At 48.9% G+C, this 15,176-nt stretch overlaps 5 protein-coding genes across 5 annotated transcripts; 3 read left to right on the top strand and 2 right to left on the bottom strand.

The window, feature by feature from the left end:
• Window positions 1-2,256: 2,256 nt before the first annotated feature.
• Window positions 2,257-4,502, top strand: DEU56DRAFT_869193 (galactose-binding domain-like protein; the record flags this gene model as incomplete). The annotated part of the gene is made up of 11 exons (XM_041355538.1): window positions 2,257-2,314; window positions 2,363-2,448; window positions 2,500-2,588; window positions 2,647-2,714; window positions 2,776-2,846; window positions 2,917-3,033; window positions 3,087-3,240; window positions 3,293-3,368; window positions 3,420-4,261; window positions 4,313-4,338; window positions 4,389-4,502. 11 exons carry the CDS (start codon window positions 2,257-2,259, stop codon window positions 4,500-4,502), a joined length of 1,701 nt encoding a protein of 566 aa, XP_041213013.1.
• DEU56DRAFT_962501 (P-loop containing nucleoside triphosphate hydrolase protein) lies at window positions 4,320-7,615 on the bottom strand (the record flags this gene model as incomplete). Its single annotated transcript, XM_041359361.1, has 12 exons — window positions 4,320-4,761; window positions 4,812-4,981; window positions 5,033-5,252; window positions 5,306-5,605; window positions 5,660-5,803; window positions 5,860-5,958; window positions 6,013-6,535; window positions 6,587-6,742; window positions 6,794-6,870; window positions 6,923-7,011; window positions 7,061-7,223; window positions 7,301-7,615. The coding sequence occupies 12 exons, from the start codon at window positions 7,613-7,615 to the stop codon at window positions 4,681-4,683; spliced, it is 2,337 nt and encodes a 778-aa protein (XP_041213012.1). The 3' UTR covers window positions 4,320-4,680.
• Window positions 7,616-7,687: 72 nt separating this feature from the next.
• On the top strand, window positions 7,688-11,249 carry DEU56DRAFT_779167 (BRE1 E3 ubiquitin ligase-domain-containing protein). The gene is made up of 15 exons (XM_041351869.1): window positions 7,688-7,934; window positions 7,991-8,134; window positions 8,188-8,254; window positions 8,306-8,469; window positions 8,517-8,750; window positions 8,803-8,949; window positions 9,002-9,175; window positions 9,226-9,405; window positions 9,458-9,603; window positions 9,655-10,030; window positions 10,085-10,234; window positions 10,298-10,429; window positions 10,480-10,668; window positions 10,721-10,787; window positions 10,846-11,249. Exons 1-15 carry the CDS (start codon window positions 7,782-7,784, stop codon window positions 10,953-10,955), a joined length of 2,433 nt encoding a protein of 810 aa, XP_041213011.1. The 5' UTR covers window positions 7,688-7,781; the 3' UTR covers window positions 10,956-11,249.
• DEU56DRAFT_977617 (ribosomal protein S9/S16-domain-containing protein) lies at window positions 11,249-12,546 on the bottom strand. Its single transcript, XM_041359660.1, has 3 exons — window positions 11,603-12,546; window positions 11,463-11,533; window positions 11,249-11,410 (listed from the first exon to the last, which is right to left on the bottom strand). Exons 1-3 carry the CDS (start codon window positions 12,540-12,542, stop codon window positions 11,390-11,392), a joined length of 1,032 nt encoding a protein of 343 aa, XP_041213010.1. The 5' UTR covers window positions 12,543-12,546; the 3' UTR covers window positions 11,249-11,389.
• A 1,134-nt stretch (window positions 12,547-13,680) lies between these two features.
• On the top strand, window positions 13,681-14,916 carry DEU56DRAFT_714345 (uncharacterized protein; the record flags this gene model as incomplete). The annotated part of the gene is made up of 3 exons (XM_041347558.1): window positions 13,681-14,121; window positions 14,182-14,346; window positions 14,398-14,916. Coding segments are annotated over 3 exons (1,125 nt in total), but the record flags the coding sequence as incomplete, so codon positions are not given.
• Between the last annotated feature and the right edge of the window lie 260 nt (window positions 14,917-15,176).

The following is a 15,176-nucleotide window of genomic DNA, read 5'->3' as shown; positions in this document are numbered from 1 at the left end:
TAACATTCGAGAGACGCGTATTGGTCCCATTCCACACGCCATCAACCTCGCACGCAGCATTCAGCAATGTCAAAAGAAATTACGACCTTAATCCCAGAGTAGATTTCAAGCAAAGGCGGTCGAAATGACGCAGCAATCTTCTATGGGCCCAAACGAAGCCGAGGACGGAGTTGCGAGTCCTTTTGCGGACAGCACGCAAGATCATGCTACACATCGTCAATGTACTAGAGTGCAATCTTAAATTCAAATTGCAGCGCCAGTCTCGGATCTGATTGTGTCCGACTGCACCCTTCACGTCCATTCCTCTCCGTCAACCTAGCACGGGGTAAGGTATGGTGCTCGCCTCTGTCGACGGCAGGCTTGAGCTTGTTCATAATATTTGTTCCTCCCGACATCGATTTTCACTAATCTTTGGGGAGACGAAACTACACAAGCAGGTACACTCCGCCGGCGACGAGGAAACACCCGATGAAGTCATCTACCTTGCAGCTGTTCTCCAGTTTTCGGATTTCAATGGCGTCATTGGCACGCTGTGGGTGGTCGATGATGCTGTCGCAAACACGTTTTATACTTGCTCCCGGTTTTGGATGCTTAGCCCTTCTGCAGGTAGTGGAAGGGATGGATCATTGGGCGGTTCTTTCATCTTGCGCATAATTTCAGACGCATGTCGATTGCTAGATTTAACACTAATAGAAAGCATACAGCCAGGAGATTGGATAAGGTATCTTACGCCATGTAAGTTTCACTATCCAGAAATTGTGGGACTCGCCTTCAGCTTCAAATTCAAGTCTTCGAAGGTTTGTGAGCACCCCCAACTTGAAGTACTTAGTAAGGACCTCATCTTCTTTGCAGCCTTCAAGACATGAGACTACCAGCTGAGTACCAAGGAATATTTCGTGTGTTTAAGTTGAAGGCCACAGTGGGGCATAAGCTGTATAGCTCATCAGCCCTTTCACGTTGCCTTCATCATCCTTCGCTGCGCACGTATGAAGGCCGAGTACACCGTAGATGGCCAACGCAAAACCTACTCATACCAAGAGGTCCACAGCGGATAGGGGGGCAGTCATGAAGTTCCTACCTTGTTGCCCGCACTTGGGAGTTGCCATTTGGGATGGATCAGTGTTTTCATCACAGACATCGCACCCAACGTGGAATCAATTGTTGCGGATGACGAGTCCATCGTGGAAACGAGTCGTTCTAGATTTGATTAATAATAATCCAGTCTTTCTCCACGGACCATGAGTAGGAGGCAAGAGTGGCGCTGAATGCGTGTGAAGGAGCTGATGATCATGTAAATGAAGGTTCGCGATACCATGGCGGATGTGGAGGATTTTTCAGGGAGCATAGCACTTCGAAGTGAGTGTATGTCAGTGTGTTGACAAAGTTCCAGGGTAGCAATGTATAATGAATCACAACACGGACATTAATGCACTGGATGCTTTGAACTTTGTAAGTTGTGGACGTGTGAACGTTCTAGGTGGAAATGGATCTTACAACACAAGGGACGTGATGACAAGATCGGTTCAAATGGATCTCCTCGCATCCGCACCATCACCAGGACTGCCACACTATCCGGAAGGAAGTCCAACACACAAAGATTCGCGATACTAGTATGCGCTCTCCGTTATCGCCACCGCTACCAATCGTACGTCTATGTGAGCAGTGGCGGTTTCATGTACTTCCTAATCGATTCATGTGAGCGCCAAAATGTGCATAAACGTACTACGTACCATTCAAGCTGGGTGCCGGCAAAGAAAAGTTACATGAAATACCTTCAGGGTTAAGTAGCAGAAGTCGCTCACCGTTCCAGACCATGCTTACTAACGATGCATCTCCAGTTGGACCTCCTTCGCCGCCGCCGGTCCAGACAGAAGTCTAATCTCCACCAGGTTGACTTCTTCGATCACCCTGACCAGTTTTACGAGCTAATACGAGCCAATGGACATTGGTTCTGCTATCTCGAACTGACGACCGCCTGCAGCACTACTGCCCATATGGAAAGCAGCAAGATCGTTTTATGTAAATCCTGTTTATCGTCCTCAATGGGGCTGTGCCTGATGCATGATGGGCCACATGCTGCTACATGCAGAGAGTATTTACATATACTGCAGTGGTGCGCGCAGTAGCGTGTTCGGTTCACGAACGCCCAAATTCGTCCGTGAGGGATTCCTTAAAGATAAGATAGTTTACCGCGGGGGGAGCCGGAGGAATCCCTTTCCTACATCCACCACCTTGTAAGTACTAGTACGCAAAGCTATGGCATACGAGAGCATACCCCTCGAAGCCTTCCATGAAACATTCAAATTTAGCATCGGTGTGTATTGCGCTTGCTATTTGTTCCATCCTCACACAACTCGTTCAGAGCTTTCCAGTGTCTCACTGGGAGGAAAGGTTGTGAAGGTCTCAGACGAGTTCTTCGCCGAGGCATTTAACCTGCTTGAAGTCGAGGTAAGCCCCGCGACTGTGACTTTGCAAAATGCTCCAAGTCCCTCTCAACAGCCAGCTCCCAGCCTTAAAGGGCAGTTTGGTCCTAACGGCGCATTGTACAGCGGCTGGGAGACACGGAGACATAATTCTTCCTACGACTGGTATGTTGATGAGGTATGGTCCGCATAATATATCGTGATACAAGTTTTCTACACGCAGGTGTATCATTAAACTCGGTACGTTGGGCACAATCGTCGGATTCGACATCGACACAAGCCACTTTAGCGGTTCGTCTCAGTCTTATCTTTACAAAATAAATGTTACCGATAAGCTCGTCATAATATGTAGGTAACGAGGGTCCTCAAGCATCCGTGGATGCTATTATTGACTCGGATGAACATGACGTGGATAATGCAAAGGTTCGTGTTTGTATGATATTGTATCTCGCGACCGTGACCGCTTTTCCGAAATTGATATATGACGCTACAGTGGACAGAAATACTACCCCGTGTACCCCTCGGCCCGTCTCAACGGCATCTTTTCAAGATACCAGAGACTGGGCGAGTGAAGTTTGTGAAATTAAATATGTATCCGGACGGTGGCATCGTAAGACTTCGTGTCCGATTGCTCGAATGCGACACTCACGTGTTTAATTATAGGCGCGTTTCCGAGTGTACGGAAACGTAGCACCTGTGCAACCTGACAGCCCTCAAGAAATATTCGACCTCGCTCATGTCTTCGCTGGAGGTCGCGTGACATATATGTCTGATCAACATTTTGGTGTTGGCTCGAATCTGATCCTCCCAGGACGAGGTGGGTGTCTTGCACTTCTTGGGAGGTTTATTTCGGTATGATATCTGTGCAGGTAAGGATATGGGCGATGGTTGGGAGACTAAGCGGAGCCGGCAAAAGGGCCACAAGGACTGGGTGATCATTAAATTGCAAGTTACCGAAAACTCTCCCATGAATTGAGCTCATCGGTGACTATATAGGGGCACACAAGGTCATCTCGGAACAGTAGAAATTGACACGGCACATTTTAAGGGAAACTTCCCAGAGACCTGTGAACTTCACGCTCTGTCCAGCGAAGACGAGGTACCAGATAGTGACGCTGCCGATTGGACACGGATTTTGTCCCCGGTCAAGCTTGGACCCCATCGAAGGCACTTTTTTGCACTGGAAGCAGATGCTTCCGTTTCCTACACGCACGTAAAGCTCACCATATATCCTGATGGTGGCATCAAGCGTATACGAGTCTATGGGACGAAGGGTCCCAGTCCCACTACAGCAGACCTTGCGGCCAAACTCAGTGACGCAGCGGAAAACGATGCTGCAGCCCCGCTTGAATTGACGCTTACAGCAATGAAGCAGGGCAAAACCATACCTGTCCTTCCTCTCACACCAGAAGCCTTTTTGCCCTTTGGCCAAGTCATTCAAGCATATGGCGACCACACCGCAGCTCCCCCAGGAACTAAGATCACGCCTGCAAATCAGGGATCTGCAACCAAATTCCACAAGCTTTCACTTTTAGAATCATCTTATCCGGCTGGCCCGGGAGCTAGCACTGGGCTGTCTGTCTATCGTTGCAACCCGACAGAAATCGTTAACAGTGCTGTGGAGCTCAAGGTCGTTGAGCGTCATCCGTATACCAACCAGGCCTTCATTCCTATGGGAGGTGGAGGTATACAGGGTGACGAGGCGCTGAAGGAGCCAGGTAATGCATACCTTGTGGTGGTCGCCCACAATGGAGCAGACGACAAACCCGACCTCAATACTCTTCGTGCATTCGTAGCGAGTGCAGGGCAAGGAATCATGTACAACACGGCAATTTGGCGTAAGTGACCTACCAACATTACCGTTTCCAGTTTTTCAAGCATGTCCTCAGATCAACCGATGACGGTTTTGTACAAGGTAACGGGGTTCTTGTTCTGAAATACACGTGCTCACCAGCTTTCTGGAAGCCAATGGACTTCACTTGCGTGGAGACGCAAATTGGGAACGGCGACAAGGCGGATTGTGAAATATTGGAGTTGGAAGCCAGCGAAGTGGTTATTTTGGCGCTTCCGCGTCATTAGGTTGCACTGTGCATACGCTTCGACACAATACGCCTTCGAATGATCGATCGACAAAGCGTGATATGAGATCGGAGTGATGTGTATTATATAGGCTCTAGTGTTGTTTGAGATCGACAAGCCACGATCTAGGCTTGTACTAGCTCTATGTAGGTCAGTGCTGTCTATTAATGTAAGAAATCTACTTCTTTGCCTGTGGCATCGTCTTGCGGTAGGCCTCTTCCAGATCCTTCTGAACGTTGGGAAGCACGGGCATGTGGTTCTAACAGGACAATATCAGCTCCTACACTTTAACCGACGGGTATGACGCACCTTGTACTCCATGGTAAACTCGCCCTTGCCCTGCGTCCCACCGCGGAGCTGACTCGAGTAGCCAAACATGTCATTCAGAGCGACTTCTGCAGTGCACACGAACTCTTCATCACGGACCTCGCTGTCAATGATAGTACCTCGCCGTTGATTCAGTCCACCGATGACAGCACCTGAAGGACCGGTTAGAGTTCATACACACAACCAAAGGGTTCGCGACGCACTCTGGAATTCGGATGGGGCGACAACCTCGACATTCATGATAGGCTCGAGAATGACTGGCTTTGTGTTTTTATATGCTTCGCGGAATGCACCAATAGTGGCGTTTCGGAAAGCAAGTTCGGAAGAGTCTACAGCATGGAAAGCACCATCCTTGAGCACGAAGCAGCAGCCAGTGATCGGGTTACCGGACAGCGACCCCTTCTCAAGCGCCTCGTAAAAGCCCTGTGCAATAACATGAAGACACGGTTAATCGTCCGGTAGCCACGTCAACGTACCTTCTCCACAGCAGGAATGAAATTAGTGGGGACGTTCCCTCCCATGACGACGTTCACAAAGTCAACATCACGGCCAAGGTCCTCGCTGAATTCCATAGGCTCAATGTATCCGATGACACGTGCGAACTGCCCTGATCCACCAGTTTGTTTCTTGTGTGTATAGCTGAACTCTGCACGCTGTGTGATGGTCTCGCGGAAGGCGACGCGAGGTTTGCCAGTGGTGCAAGCGACGTTGTACTCACGACGCATGCGCTCGACATAGATTTCCAAGTGAAGTTCGCCCATGCCAGAAATGATTGTCTGCAGCGAAAGGTGAATAAAGGAGGGATAGTTATCACACGCGAGCATACATACCTCTTTGCTCTCCTTGTCAAGATGAACCCTGAACGTTGGATCTTCCTTCTGGAATCTGTTCAGGGCACGAGAAAAGTTGGGAGTCTCTTTTCCTTCAGGTTTGATGGCGAGGGAGATCACAGGTTCAGGAACGAACATCGACGTCTTCAAAACAGTATAGGTGAGACCAGCACCAGAAGGATGACCATTGACCTGCTTACCATGGAGAAGCTGGTCGAACCATCGGTGAAGGTGTCACCAGAGGAGCATTCAACACCGAATATAGCACAAATTTCACCGGGACCGATAGACTCGATGTCCTATGTTCATAAGGACGTGAGGTCTAGAAGTGAGTAAACTGCAAAGGCGCGTACCTCCATCTCGTTACTATGCATACGAACAAGCCGAGGGACCTTAACCTTCTTGCCAGTGCGGGCGTTATAAATGATACCGCCCTTCTTGAGTGTGCCTTGGTAAACCCGCATGTATGTCAGCTGACCGAACCGTCCCTCCTCGAGTTTGAAAGCCAAGCCGACGAGAGGCGCATCTGAAGCGGGAACAAGCGGCACAGGTGGGGCAGATGCAGGTTGAGTTGTGTCATGCGCTGTCACGGATCCTTCAGCCGGGTTCGCGAGGTAGGCGCACACACCATCGAGCATAGGCTGGACGGCAGTGTTCTTGATCGCAGAGCCAAGGAAGACTGGTGAAAACTTGAGACCGACGGTGGCGCGACGAATAGCTGCAACAAGCTGGGCAGTTGTGGGAGTCTCGTCCATGATCAAAAGTTCACCCATTTCGTCGTCCACTTCAGCAAGTGTTTCGAGCAGTTCAGTACGCTTAGCCTTGGCGAGATCGAGCACGGATTCAGGAATCTCGTCAGACTCCACGACGTTAATGCTGTAACATACGTTTAATACCGCTGGGGAACACAAGTTGTTAGAAACATACCCTTTTTCTCCTTCGTTGTAAATAGCCTTCCATCGTACGAGGTCAACTACGCCCGTCAGCTCGTCTTCGACGCCTATAGGCACCTGAACCGCTGCGGCTGCAATCTTGAGTTTTGACCGGATCTGATTGATAACTCGCCAAGGGTTGGCGCCAGGCCTAAGACAGAAAATTAAAGTTCGAACTTCAAGTTGATGACTTGCTTCCTACCTATCCATCTTGTTGATAAAGGAAATCCGAGGAACACCATACCGTCTCATTTGCCGATCGACCGTAGTAGTTTGGCTCTATACAAAATGATAAAACATTGTCGACCAGACTGAATTATGTGTTGCATACCTGTACACCAGAGACAGCACAGAGAACCAGAATGGCACCATCCAAGACACGGAGGGCGCGCTCAACTTCTATAGTGAAGTCAACGTGACCTGCAAGACGCGTCAATTTCAGCAGGAGATAGTTTAGCGACCAAATCACCTGGGGTATCAATAATATTGATTGCATACTTTTGTTTCTCATTTGTCACAGGTGAAGTTGCTTCCCAATCACAAAAAGTAGCAGCACTTTGAATAGTGATACCCTTCTCGCGTTCAAGCTCCATGCTATCCATCTTGGCACCGACAGCATCGCGACCACGAACCTTTGTCACATAGAAAAATCAGCCATGTCCACGTATAATTGAATCTGAGAACGCGAAACGAAAACTGCCAGACTCACCTCGTGAATTTCCCGAATCCGACCAGTATAGAATAGTACGCGTTCTGTGAGAGTCGTCTTGCCGGAATCAATGTGCGCAGAAACACCAATGTTCCTCTGAAAATTGAGCCTTTGCACATCTTTCTCTGTTAAGTTATATGTGGGGTAAGTTGGCGGCTCATATTCGACTTCTGAGGACTTGGCGACCGCGGCTGCTGCTGAAGCAGCGCGTCTCCCTGAGCATGATACCAAACACTGTGGAGAAGTTCTGGATGATCTAGAACTGTACAACGCCCATTGCCATGAACTGGGCAACCTCCGGACAAATGTCTGCATGACAGGTCAGAAGGACATGCAAAAATTAAGCGGGTGGCGATAAACCCGACAACCCGTTACAGGCCATCGGAGTTTCAAACCCAGATACTGTTCATTGCTAAGGTCCCTTTTGAAAGTGTTTATTCTGTTCGTCGCGTCCTACCAACGCCTCTTTTAATCCTTCATCATGTCGGAATCAAGGAAGAGGCCATTGCCAGACGATGGGGAGGTTGCTCAAGCAAAAAAGCGGGTGTTGACCAGCACGAGTGGGAGCCCGGAGGTCAACGGCTTGACTGCTAATCACGACGCAGAAGAACCTGCAGACAACCACCAGTTGGAGGTGATTTTAGCGTTTCTTGTAGTTATGCACTCTACAAAAACCTAACTCTTTGTTAGCTATTTCGAAAGGAGGCTATCTTCAGGCGCATGAAGCACTATTCGAGAGAGAACGGGCGGAATCAGGCGCGCATAGCTCAACTGGAGCAGCGAAGAAGCTCGTGTGAGGCAGGTCTGGTGGCCATTGCCGCATGCTGGAAACAGGTATGTTTTATGTTACTATCTCAGCAGTAGGCATCAATATTCTGGTGGCATAGTTAGTAGACACCATTCAAACCCTGACGCCACCAGAGGAACTTCCAACAGTCGAAGTCGATACGAAGGGTGGGTCAAACACTCCCTACACGACTTGGCTCCTGTTAAGCATTGTACCAGATATTTTTGACTTGTCACAGCACATTTCAACTGACTCGAGCCTCAAAGCTGCACTAGAGAAGAACATGCTCGCAACCGAAAAACTAATCACAAGTTTCATGAAGCTAAATCCAGCCACCTTCAACGACAAGGCATATCAACGTTGTCAGACATCACAGACCGAGGTCAGTATTTCCACTGGGCCACATAACACCACGCTGACTCGACGTAGTGTGCTGCACTTCGCTCTGAAATAGCACTTATGCAGCAGAAGCTCAGCGAGGTCCAGTCAGAGAAGGAGCAACTACACGATGACCTCATTGCTTTGGAGATCAAGTTGGACCGTACGCAAAGTGGTACTGTTGCAGCCATGCAGGCAAAGGGTGGGGCAAAGGAAGAGGCACACTCGGATCAACCATGCCCACCGGAAGGAAGCACTCCGAATCATGGGTCGTCAACTCCGCTAGTTAGCAATCACGGGTTCTTCTCATTCTTGCATGTGACTCACCTTTTCTTAGCCGGCTCAAATAAATGGTCATGATGATTCATCCCTGTCAGACATTGAAGCTCTTCGATTGGAGCTCAAAATTTCCTCCGACCGTGCAAATAAGCTGGAGACAGAAATTAGGACCCAGGCAGAAACCATAGCGAAGCTCGAGGTCGAGGTTTGTCAGTCATTACCTTCCCTAGGATAATGCTTACATTGTTCCCCTAAAGCGCGCCGCTCCGACAGTTGAAATGGTCTCTGGGACTGTGCACTATAAGCTATTATCTGAGCGTAGGGATTATCTGGAGCATACCAAATCTGAGAACGATAACAGAATTGGACGGTTGGACGCCACGGTACGAGACCTGCAATCAAGTCGGACGCAATTTGAGGAGGAGACTCGTGTAGGTTCATCCACTTCTGTCCTCTTGATTGTTCATTTCATATTCGTCAGGCTTCCGCGCAACAAATGAATCAAGAACTCAAAGCGGTACTTGCTAAGCGGGATGCAGATCTCACTCGCCTTCGCGACCAACGTGAGCTGCTGCACGCCGAATTAAATGAACTTAGAAGTCGTGAAAATATAAAATATCAGTCATCACGGGAACTCAAGGCCCTCGCCGAATCACGAGCGGTGCGCCAGTCACACACAGATTCATACCAAGTTGTTGATACATTGCAAATAGGAAAAAATAACGCAACTTGAGTCGGAGGTTAGGAGACATAAGGCGAAATTAGCTGCGCATGCCGGCAATGAAGATCTCATGAAGTATTTCTGGGAGGGAAAAGTTGATGATCTTCAATATGTGGACGGTCTTCGGAGGAAATCGATGTGAGCATCACATTCTAGCGTGCGGAGACACGTGCCATTGACATTGCATAGTGAAACTGAGGCAAAGCTCACTGCACTCCAGCAATCCCTGTCCGCCATACGAGAAGAGCAACCTGATATTGCACGTCATATTGCCTCCGAGGCAGCTACCCGAGAAGAGCTCGTGGCAGTCACGGCAGAATTATCAAAATATCGATCTCTCCTTGGAGAACCCTCTTCTTCAGACCTCACTAGGCAATTGCAAGCGAAGGAAGATGAGCTCCAGAAATTGCGGCTTCTTGCAGAGCAACATCAACAGGCGGAGGACGCAATTTATGCAGAGGTGGAGAGGCTTTCAGGAGCATGGGAAACTTTGGATGGGCAATTAAAGAATAAGGCAGCGAGCTTGACCGCAGCGGAAGAAAAGGTCGCCAAGAGCGCACATGAGGTACGTCGCCGTTTCTCGTTCGTCCGACGAATTAAGTGTACGTTTTGTATCCAGAAAGCCAAGGCGGATAATAAGTACTTTGCGGCGATGCGCGACAGGGAGTCCGTCGAGATTGAGCGAAAAAATGCCATTCGAAACCTCGAGAAGCAAGCCAAGGTTGTCGAACGACTAGCTGACAGCGAGAAAAACCTGCAACAACAAGTGGTGCGTTCCTTTCTTCTGCGTTCCACCTCTCCTTGGCCTCTTACCATTGTCATCTTGACTTAGGGGCATCTCGAAGCAGCCAACCAGCGTCTGCATCGAGTGATGGATGAAGCGGAAATAAGATTCAATGCGCTCGATTATGATGCTTTGATGTACAAGAAGCAGGCTGAGAGTACCGAAGAGATGATGAAGAATGTATGATTTTCTATTGTTGTCTGGTTCATATCCATAACTTCTCCGCTTAGGTTCGAAAAGTTGCTGACGAGAAATACGCCTACATCCACCACCTCAAAGGTTGTCTATTCAAGAAAGATGACGAGCATGCTCGTATGAAAGCCGAGGTTGATAAACTCCGTGCTGAGGCGAAGAAGTTCAAATCTGCTTCAGCCAGCGAAAAGGAAGCAGAGCTTATCGAGGAGGCTGCGTCTGTCTGGGTACGCTGCACCCACCCCAGTCTTTGGAAGTGATTATTGATTGGGCTCACAGAGACTCATTAAATGTTCGACGTGCAAAGAAAACATGCGCGGGGTTGCTCTCACCAAGTGCTCGCACAGTACGTATCATTATTCGAAATAAGTAACGCATAAGCGATCTAATCCTATCCTTTCTAGCGTTCTGCAAACAGTGCGTCGAGGCCAGGATCTCGACACGTCAGCGGCGGTGCCCACATTGTAATTCAGGCTTTGCGCAGAGCGAGGTGGTGAACGTCCTCTTCCAATGAGCGTTTCTTTCATTCCATCCATCCCTACTCAAATATAGACTTCTGGTAATCTTCGCTGCTTGGCGCTTTTTTATTGGACCGAATTTTCAGTCATGCGGCGATGTATTGTAGCATATTTTTTATGCTTTTTTATGGAGCATATGTGCCAGGTAATGTAATGATATCTTTTTGTCTTTGGCATTTGTCGGCGAATTATAGTGTTTGGAGGGGACCTGCTTAAGGCTTATGATATGCCAGGTCGGGCTGGGAGAACGCGCTTCGTACCACTGTCCAAGTCACTAAATAATGAGAACCATGTTTGTTGAAACGAAAGCTAGGAGGTGTCTCTGAATGTGGAAGCACGGTTTTTACCCATCTCAATCTGTAGTCGAGGACATGACAAGTGATACTATGTAATAACCAGATGTAGCAACAGCGGAACACACCAAGAACAGCTACCGCTTGACCCAGGCATACTGCAGACGCGGTGAGCGAAAGAGAGAATGAAGGAAGGAAAGATGCACATACTCGCTTGCGTGCCTTCGCAAGACCAGGCTTTTTTCGCTCGACCATACGAGGATCGCGACGCAAAAGTTTCGCTACGAACGGAGATGTTAGTCGACGTTGCCAGGTGGAGGATAGTTGTAATGAAACTAAGGAACACTCACCCTTCCTCAAAATCGTCGCTACACCAGGTTCGTGCGCTGCTAGACCCTTCGCGATGCCATGCGCGAGCGCACCGCTCTGTCCAGATGTACCTCCGCCACGTACTATCGCAAATACATTGTATGCATTCAACAACCCCGCGAGTTTCAGTGGATGAATCACGCGGGTACGATCAGCGGGGATAGGGAAATAAGTCGAGAGGGGGGAGTTATTGACAATAATCTGAGACGTCGAGACATGGTCGGTGCTCCTCGATGAAGAATTGGGGTTGAGAAGGGCCGTAAGCGCGCTTTCCGTTTCCGTTGCTGGTGGTATGGACTTGGAGGCGGCGGATTTGTCTGCGAGAGGCTGTTGCACGGGCACGATCCACACTCGTGCAGAGCTCGTCTTCCGCTTTCCGAGGGTGTAACTTCGCCCGTACTCGTCGAATTTGACGGGTTTAGCCTTTCCCCTCGCCAGCATTGTCGCGGCGTCTGCACGCTCGAACAGTTCTGTGATACCTCTGATACCTTCCTGCAACTCTGCAATCCCGGCTTTTTCTGCAATAGACCTATATGTCTCGAGCTCATTGAGCACGAGAACCACTCGTCTGTAGCGGCTCGTAGTGAGTGTACTTCTCAGCTTGAGGCCGAGCTCGCGCTTGTCTACCCAAGCATTGACACGCGGTGGGAGGGCCTCCCGAGCAAACTGGGGAAGAGGAAGGAGGTGGCACGTCGTAAGTGCTGTTTTCGCATGTTGGAGAGCTGATTCTAACGACGAGAGTTGGTCGTAGAATTCGGGACGAGCGGTATAGAATGCTGGGCTTGTAGGACGCGGTTTTTCAGGTTGACGCCGGTCGAAGTCGAAATGGTCGAGAGACGCGGGGGGGACGAAAGGCCTTGTAGTCTGTGTCGAATAAAATCGAAACTTTGACAAGCCCGACGCTCGTCGCAGGACGTTCATCACGTAGTCGAATGAAACTCGGAAGTTCGGAAGCGGGAAAAACGGTGGTGCGGCAACTGCCGGGAATCACTGATGCGGTGCTCACAAACGCTGAGTACAGTACTTGTGCGCATCCACTACGATACTTGGACCTCTCAGTATCCTCTTGCGCAAACGAGCCATGGAGTCGTTCACAAAGTTGGGCACCAAAACCCACACACTGTCACTGCTTCTGCAAGTCGCAGTTTGTCGTTGTAACAATCACCTTCGTCGCCAGCAGTTTGTCGTTGTAACATTAATCATCTTCGTCGCCAGCAGTTTGTCATTGTAACTCGTCCTATTCCCAATTGTGATTGCCACGGCCACCCTGACACTTTTTTCAGGTACGGTCTAAAAGCTTGACAGGATGATCAGCTAAATATAGGCTCTCCATGGGCTGTGGGCATGTTTCCTGCAGAGACTTGACGATTAACATTACAGACCTTTCGGAAAGTCTTGTCTCACGTGTTCGAAATGGTTCAAAAATAGTAGAAATGTTGAAAATTCAAATAAATCGAAAATTCAGCAAACTTGCACCACTCTCCTTCAAAGTCGAGCAGAAAAGCATAACTGTCACTCCTTTGAACGTTAGATTATGTCTAATACAGTAACCGAATGCTCCGACGAGGAGGATGCCTATCATTCACAACACTCTGATGAAGAATCTGTTGATGGTATCCATATGGAATCTGGCAACATTTTAGACGAAGAACATGGTAATCTTGGTGGTATGGAAGACTCCTCGGGCGAGGATGGTGATGAAACCTATGGGGACAATGACTCGGAGTTAGAGCTTGCTCCTGAGCTACAAGCAATCAAAGGTTACTACCTCCTTGTTACTCGACGGGAATAAACTGACACCTAGGCAGATGCAATTTATGCCAAGCAGCCTGCACTGAAGATTCGGATCCCTGCTGGCTCAGTGATGGGTAGTAAGCTATCGAAGCGGAAATATGATTTCGACTGTGCTGCAGATACCTCTGAGGCAGAAGATCCTTTAGCCAATGCACGCAAGAAGTTAAAGCCTTCTAAAGCTTCGAAGCATGCCAAAAAGCATCATAACCCTGGTACGAAGAATGTTATCAAGCCTCGCTCACGTGGACGACCTCGCAAAGAAGGCCCAAAGGACTTCTCCGTACCTGTGTATGTTGAGATTGCCCAGCCACCGGTGTTGGAGAGAGGCAAGACACCCAAGGGCGACAAATTCGTGAAGCAGCCACCAGTTTCAGATGGTCCTTTCAACATCACTCCGAAGATGAGTTGGCACCAGTTTGTTGACGAAATAGTGGTGTTTGCCAATGTCGAGAGGGAGAATATTGATATGTCTAGTACAAAGTGGAGCTTCCAGAAGAAAAATCCTCTTCCTTTGAAGGACGCTATTGGCTACGAAACCATGAAGAAGCAGATTCGAGGAATGAAAGATCCAGACTCCGCAATCATCATTGTTGCACTCACGACTCCAAGACCTACCAAACACGGACGTCAAGCTGCACCTGTTCCGATTCTGGATATTCCTGAAAAACGTCAAGATGATCATGATGGTAGCTTGTATGGGAGAAAAGTGAGTGCTCACGGTGACACTGACAGCAAGTGAAATTGCTGACATTGAAATGATGCGCAGCTTTCATTTGATGAACAAATTGCGCCAATCCTGGAGAGACTGAACGACGAGCACGAGATTGGTACTTGTGCAACTCACCCTTCGATCCGCTGCTATGTTCAAGAACCACAAGGCTGGCATTTTGACTTGAACTCCAATAGAATGAAAGTTTGGGCGAATTCTATTGTACGTACATCAGCATTGTCTACTGTGACACATATATATGATAGTTGCCAGCTTCGCAAGCAAACCTCGTATGGGCGGATTCCCATTGGCAGCAATTTCTTTAACCCTAAGGATCGCATCAAGGATTTGACACTGCCTCAGACACCACAGACTCCTCGTGCTTCGAACATGTCTGACCAACCATTCTTCCCTTCAATGTCACCATGGAACCTCCCAAACCCTTTGCTGCAGCAATTCTCATCCCCAATGTACCCTTTCGTACCATGGAACATGCACCCTCTACACATGCAGCAATTTGTACCACCCACTCCGAGTCCAGTAGCGCACCACGTGGGGCCGGGCTGCACACACCAGCATTTCGGTGCATCTGCCAGCATTTCAGCTGCGCCGGCACAGGTTACCAAGAATCCGGTGGAGGAATGGTGTCAAAAATATGCTCTGGACGACGAGGACTGCCAGAGTCTTAAAAAGCTCGGCTTCAAAGTTGGCGACAAGCTGGATGCTTTAGGTGCTGATATTTGGGAATGGGCTGCAGTCCCTCCACTCGCTCGCATACGTATCTTGAATGCCTATGTTGCCAGCAAAGCAGAAAACCCATTTGCCTAGGTCCGCACTCGAGATCTAGAATGTGATATCCCCACCGTTTATTCGCACATTTACCATTTGTTAAACTCTGCTAATCTTACACAACTTTCGTAGATATTCATACCCGTACATCGTTACCCGTAAACGCAGCTATTAGCTACTCCCCTCCGCGTAATATCGTCCGCGCTACATATAGCCACTATGCATATACCAGCCTCGAGCATTTTCGGCATTTACGGCCCTGA

This window comes from Suillus clintonianus (genome assembly GCF_016758775.1).
Source record: "Suillus clintonianus strain FC179 chromosome Unknown DEU56scaffold_9, whole genome shotgun sequence".
Taxonomy (NCBI): domain Eukaryota; kingdom Fungi; phylum Basidiomycota; class Agaricomycetes; order Boletales; family Suillaceae; genus Suillus; species Suillus clintonianus.
Note: the sequence above shows the minus strand (reverse complement) of the source record. Positions and strands in the feature narration are given on the sequence as shown.